The sequence below is a fragment of the Hemitrygon akajei genome, chromosome 27 (assembly GCF_048418815.1).
Source record: "Hemitrygon akajei chromosome 27, sHemAka1.3, whole genome shotgun sequence".
NCBI lineage: Eukaryota > Metazoa > Chordata > Chondrichthyes > Myliobatiformes > Dasyatidae > Hemitrygon > Hemitrygon akajei.
The window spans coordinates 20,794,000-20,801,130 of NC_133150.1; the positions used below are offsets into that span (position 1 = coordinate 20,794,000).

General features: G+C 38.0%; 1 protein-coding gene across 1 annotated transcript; it reads right to left on the reverse strand.

Moving 5' to 3' along the window:
• Nucleotides 1-5,030: 5,030 nt before the first annotated feature.
• On the reverse strand, nt 5,031-6,601 carry gpr25 (G protein-coupled receptor 25). The gene has a single exon (XM_073030211.1). The coding sequence runs from the start codon at nt 6,455-6,457 to the stop codon at nt 5,363-5,365; it is 1,095 nt and encodes a 364-aa protein (XP_072886312.1). The 5' UTR covers nt 6,458-6,601; the 3' UTR covers nt 5,031-5,362.
• Between the last annotated feature and the right edge of the window lie 530 nt (nt 6,602-7,131).

The following is a 7,131-nucleotide window of genomic DNA, read 5'->3' on the forward strand; positions in this document are numbered from 1 at the left end:
TGGCTGGGGTGACAGCTCGTCTGTGATTCTCAACTCAGAAAGCATGATCTGAAACCCAACTGACAAAATGAGTTTCACCAGCATTTTGCCTTCTCACTGCACAGATTTTCCACAGGAATTAATTTAGCATACTCACGACTTTTTAAATTAAATTTATTAACTTTTGCTCTTGCTTCTCTTATTGAGTAAAAATAAAGTTTCATTAGTGTCCGTGGTTGAAACTAGCATTGAAGAATTTTTTCATGAGAAATGCCATACATGTACAGTAACTTACAAAATTTATCCCCGCTTGATGTTTTCAATAATTCAGAATCAAAGATTATTTTTTAATGAGAATTCTATCCTTGGGAAGCAGACCTACTTAATGTTTTGGGTACGGTCTCTCAGTCTGCACTAAATCAGCTTTTACTGTAATTAATTATTTTAAGATGTTCAACTTTGTCTTTGATATTTCAGAACTTATTCTGATTAAATTCAATTTTAAAAACATAACTGATGAATTATTTTCTGAATTAATTGCATGCCACTTCAGTTTTAGAAATACAACAAATGCCACCGGACCTTTTCCTGCATGATCTTTATAGCTAATTGTTTAATTCATTAATGGAAATATATAAATTAGTCATAAAACCTGTACGTAAGTGCAGTATTTATTAAAAACGTAGAATAAATACAAATTCAAATATTGGCAGGGTATTTCAGTGGTTATTCAAAGCTGAGATAAGATTTACTAAACAAAAGTAAAAGGAGAAATGTTGTGGAATATTGTATTATTGTGCAATACAACACAATGTTTCATTAATGGCACATCCCCACCGTGAAAAAATTGCTGTTGTGAGATAAGTACTACTCTTGCCTTAGAGATTTGCAGAAACAGCTTTGAAAATGTTGTGTTTTTTCTTCTGTTTCATGGAAACTATCGATGTAGAAAGAGTGTGATATCTCCCCGTGATTAAATACAATAAAGAGGAAGCACTGAGGGGTGTTGAGGAACATCCCAGCACCACGTCCCAACCCAAAACAATTGATGGTAGTGTCAGTGGTGAGATTTCGGGCTTCAATATTCCCTGGATGAGGGAGCAGAAACATTGATTTTAAATTTTTGCCCTCCTAACCAATCAGCCACTATCCATAATTTTAAAGATAAAAGTCCCAATGTCCAATGTCCAACATCTGCAATGGTTAGACAAACAATGGTAGGAAAGAACACTTTCAGATAGTTTCATAAACCCAAGCACACTAATTGAATATTTCAAAATTAGTGATTTGGATATTTATTTTTCATTAGTGTACTTTGACTGTAGGAAACTAATGCAGTTAATGATAATTTGTTTTTTTTAAAACTTTGATTCGTTCTTTCCCTTTGTAGTTCAAGCTGGGCGTATTTACTCCCTCACTGAAGAGTTGTTCATTTTCTCTTAGTAATTCTGTAATTAAAAATCATTCCTTGTAGAAATAATTGTTTGTCACCGTTTTTCCCCAAATCACAGACCTTGATTCTCACCGCCTCACAGTGAGGATTAGTCATCTCAGCTCTACAGGTTTTCAAAAACTTACCTCTACGCCTTTATGTGAACTTGTGAACTTGTAAAATGAGTCATTTATTTTTGCCCCTGATCCTTTGGTTTCCTAAATCATTCTAACCGTTCAACCTTGCATTTGATTTAATACACTGATAAATTCTTTTCACTTTAGGCTTTAATTCTATTCTGATGCTCATTTTCAGTTTCTATAGAAAATTTACATTCTAGCCTCAGTTCCCTTCTCTTTTCTATCCCCCCACCTTACTGACTTCTTTGCTCTACAAATGCTCTATCATTTCAGTTTTGCTTCTGGCTATCAGTTGAAAAAATTCATTCAGTGTTTGCTCACAACTGGTTATACACACACACACCCTGATAAAGGGTCTCGGCCCAAAAAGTCGGCTCTTTATTCCTCTCCATAGTTGCTGCCTGACCTGCTGAGTCCCTCCAGCATTTTGTGTGTGTTACTCTAGATTTCTGGCATCTGCAGAACCTCTCGAGGTTATATTCAGAATGGCTTTATTCATTGTGAATGCTATGTGGATGTGAAAATCACTATATGAAGGTACATTCATTCCTTATGAAAACAAAGGCTTGCTCCAAATGAATGGGGAAGTTAAACGTCAATGGGAAAAGCCTGGATTCAAAGATTCCAAGGCACTTACTATCAAAGTATCTGTGCAGTACACAACCCTGAAATGTGTCTTCTGACTGGAGGCTTGGAGTTGGAGGACAGTTCATGTACGTGGGAGGCTGGGATGGAGGAAATGGTCTTGTTTTGTTTCCATTATCTGTTTTCTTCTGTCAGGCACTGAGGGCATGATATTTTGGCCTCAGGATGTGTGACAACTCTTGTGGTCTGTCCCCCAGCACATCCTTAGGTGTGTTGGTTGTTAACACAGATGACACATTTCACCGTATGTGTGATAAACAAAATTGGAATCTGAATCAGAACAGCACTCAAATTATTTCCGACTTCAGGTTTTCCCAAAGTAATGTACAAAGTTCAGCAAGACACTGAATGAAGGAGGGTTAAGCACTGGCTAGGGCAACAAAGAAACCAGCCTACACTCACATTCAAAATAGTATCATTTGTGGTCACCCAGTTTGGGAGACTGGGCTTCATTTTAACGTGTCTATCAGCATAACACTCCCTTTGTATTATGCTGGAGAATCAGCCATGTGTTGCACAAATCTCAGTGTATGATTTAAACACAAAGTCATCTGACTCAGAAACATGTTTATTGCTCCATTCGCTGTAAATTCCAGAAAATGTTGCGTGTGAAAATCCCAGGAGATCAGCAGGTTCTGAGATACTCAAACCTCTCCATCTGGTACCAACAATCATTCCACAGTCAAAGTCACTTAGGTTGCATTTTCTCCCTCATTCTGATGTTTGATCTGAAGAAGAGCTGAACCTTCTGACCACGTCCACATGCTTTTATGCAATGAGTTGTTGCCACATGAATGGCCGATTAGGTATTTGCATTAATGAGCTGGTGTACTTAATAAAGTGGCCACTGATTGCATAATGTGGGGGAAGAAAGGAAGGTAGAAAAGTAGCATAACTTTTAAATAGTGAGGTGTTTGAATGCCATTGATATTCAGAGGCACTTACCTGTCCTTGCAGATGAAAGCTAATGTTCAGATTCAGCAAGCAATTAGGAAGGTAAATAATTGGCATTTTTTGGAAGAGATTTTGAGTACAAATGTTTAGATGTCCACTCTGATTATGTTGAGCCGTGATGTGAGTGCTTGTGGAATATTATGCACATGATGATTGCCAGAGGAAGCATATGCTAGTAATTAAGGAAATTAACTTGAGGTTTATCACTATGATTCTTGGTTTGTCAAATGAGGAAAGATGAACTTGACTGGGGATGCAACCTCTTGAGTTAGAAAACCTGAGAGGCGATCTTTTACAGCAAAGAAAATTCTTACACCACATTCTGCATTCAGTTATTGCTTTTCCCTTGTACTACCTCATTGCACTGATGTGATGAAGTGATCTGTATGGACGGCAGGCAAAACAGTTTTTACTCTACCTCGGTATCGTGACAATAAATAATTGTCAATTAGGTAATCAGGAGTCACTGTCACAAAATCAGCAACTGGCTATTCAGCAAAGAGGTAAGTACACTTTTCCCCAACCAAAGGATAGTGAAACTTGGGACCTCTCTACCCAGTGGTAGCTCAGTCCCTAAGTATACTGAAAAGACTGATTGACTTTTAGATATCATGTGAATCGGGGGTGTGGAATAAATGAAGGACAGTTCACCAGACCATGCGACATCAATCATGGTCTTATTGTAAAGCCATCACAAGAGATCAATGTCAATTCTAGCACTGATTTCCTATAATCATGTTCACATATCAATTTGCTTAATCTTTACCTATTCTATCTTATGAAAGACTTTTATTATGTGTCTTCCCAGAATAGTTATACATTACATTCATTGACATCCTTGGGTCCTTTAATTTGGTTATCACTTCAAAAGATCATTCGGACTTTCAAACATGGTCTGCACATTACTGATCCAATTTGCCTGTCTGTCGGCAACTGAAGACCAACCTTTCCCATTTTCACAAGTTTATAAGTGTCATTTTATGTCAGAGCCATATTGTACACATTAGAAGGCTCTACGTGTCACTTCAAAATTGATTAGCAATCATTGAGAGTTAAGCCCGTAAAATTATGTCCTTTATTAGAAGAAAAGATTTGTAATCAACCCATTTATCTGCCTTAGATCCAATTCCTTTGACAGCTTTATCCATATTCATTAATCACGCTGCTGAAAGCTGATCAGTTATATATGTTTCAGTGTGGTTGTATAGACAATAGACAATAGAATCTGCTGTTTGTAATATTTACAGAGGATAGACTTTGGCGAGGGAGGAACCTGAATGAAGAAATACCTTTGGTGCTACTAATTATTCAATAAAATATGTCAGTATTAAATATATGTTACTTATTTTTGGTTTCATAGCTGAAGTGAAATAAACTGGCAGATGAGATTTTACTTTTCTTTGTCTTAAAGAAGTTTGCCATAAATTCTAGTTTACTGAAAACAGTTAATTTGAGGAATTATAGACTCAGTCTAACTAAAGGACAAGCCCATCATCCCGGCAATCAATGTGGTTAGTCTCCCTCCTTACACAGGATATGCACACCACATCTCAAGTGTTGTGTTTAGGTACAACTGGAGCAAGAGCCTTCACACCTCTTGCAACGTATAGTCTGTCCTCACAATTATCCACTGAACCTGCATATCAGCCCTCACTGATTCATGCACAAGAATATCCAATTTCTTCTAGAATTAAGGAATATTCTGCCTTTTTTCCAAGGGGGATGGTCTCATAATCCTCTCCACCATGCTTCATCTGCCACAGTCTACTCAGCTTGTCTATCTGTCTACATCCTTCTGAGATGCCCCTCTTCACAAGTTTATCTGATAAAGTTTAAAAGAGTACCTCAGAAGTGGAAACAAGACAAGAAGAACAGATAGCTGATGCAAAAAGCACTTTTATTTAATTCGGCATAAAAACATTTAAAGCTGCCTGAACACATGGTGTGAAAGGCATCACAATTTTACATTTGAATGGAATAGCAGAATTACTTGCATTTATATATCAGAATACAACCCACAAGCGTTAAGGAATTCATATTATCACTGAGACTCACCGAGGCTTCGATACATTTTCATGAGGCTTCTACAAAGGTCACTGTTTGACTCAAAGCACTGAAGGTGTAATCATCAAGTGCAGAGCTTTAACTGTCACCATTTGGATTGTCTGCAACCTTTCGAACAAAAATCTGTACTTCTACATTGTGTCAATTGCTAGAGATGGTTTAATTTTGAAGGTTCTGCGAACATGCTGCTGTCGGTGGCCATCGACACAGAGCCAATGCTGTTCCTTCTCCTTCTGAAGTTTCCAAAGATACAACCTAAGAATCGATGAGCTCTCAGTCTGAAATTCCGATCTAAGAAGGCATAAATGATTGGGTTCATGCAGCTGTTAACGAAAGCCAGGCAAGAAGCAATGGCCAAGCAATGGTTGACTATAGCCCAGCAAGACATGTTAACATTGCTGAATTCCAAGCACAGACTGATAGTCTTGAAAATGTTAAAGGGCAACCAAGACAAAACAAACCCAGACACAATGGCAAAGATGATTTTTAAGGAGTTTTCTCTTCTCTGGAGAACCTTGTTGTTGTATTCATAATGAACCCTTAGCCTATTAAGAATCGAGCAGTAGCAGAACAATATAACAATGACAGGCAGGATGAAGGTCAGGCAAATAGCAAACAAATAGAAACCTCGGTAAAAATAAGAATCTGAGTCTTCGGTGCATCGGATTTCATCATCTTGTGCAGGTATAAGTTTCCTGAAGTAGGCAGACGGAATGGCTAGAAGCATGGATGCAAACCAGATCACGAAACTGATTGTCATAGCATAATTCTGCGTCCTGAGGTGCTTGAAGTCGAGCATCTTAACAATGGCCAAATAGCGGTCAATGCTCATGCAGGTGAGAAAAAAGATGCTTGAGTACTTGTTGACAGCAATGATGTAGCTGCTAATTTTGCAGAGTTCATTGCCAAAGGTCCAGTGGTGATTGTTGCCAGCTGAGGATGCCCACAAAGGCAAGCTGAAGACAAAAATCAGGTCTGCAACTGCTAAGTTGATCACAAATGTATCCACCAGTCTCCTCCTTTTCTTCTCTTTGAAGGCCATGTTTATAATGACAAAGATATTACCCAGAGATCCAATCAAGAAGATCAGATAGTAGAGGACTGAGATTGAAATGTTTGCCCAAGGTAAATTCTCATGGTAACAGATATCGCCATTTATGTCATCGACATAATAATTAGTCATAAGTTCAAGAGTTGGATAATTATCAGTCATGTTAAAGTATTCTTCACTGGACATTTTCATTCAACTTGTCGCAATTCGGCTCTTACTTTAAATCTGCTGTACTGATGAAAGAGGAGCCTTCGCTATTTCCTTTGTTTTGTTCCGCAGAGTGTCTTCTGAAGACCTGAAGAGGTGCGATTTGCTCAGAAAAACCAAGGCAGACTGATCTTGAGCAGAAAAGCAAGACACTAGAGTATGCAGCTCTCTTTTAAACTCATTTCATTCTAACCAATGTGGTGCTGTTTACGTCAGATGTGTCAGATTTGGTGATACAGGATGTGTGTGGCAAAAAAAAATTAGGAGGGGCAAAGCAAGCACTTAATTGAGATAAGTACTTCAATCACGCCTGTCACAGCCACTCAAAGGTTAACAGTTGCCAAGCAAGTGTTTAATTGGGACAAAATGTGGTGCTAAGCACTCTATGACAAGCAGAGAATGAGCTGAAAGAGAATATTATGCTTCTGACTTTGTCATAGAAACTATAAAATGTGCTAATTACCTGTAATGTTAGCAACAACACACAACGTTACTGAAAGGCTCAGGATTTGAATTATTTTGTTTCTCTGAATTTTATCATTTCTCCAATTTTCGTTATTTATTGCTCGAAATCTCTGGTTGGTCAGTTTAAGCACAAGTCGACTGTACTTCCTTAGAAGGTTGGCGTCATTCAATGTCTGTAGTGAGATGCTGAAGAT

Bases quoted from the DNA above. Each gene is read 5' to 3' on its own strand.
- gpr25 (XM_073030211.1), bottom strand. From the start codon at position 6,457: ATGAAAATGTCCAGTGAAGAATACTTTAACATGACTGATAATTATCCA.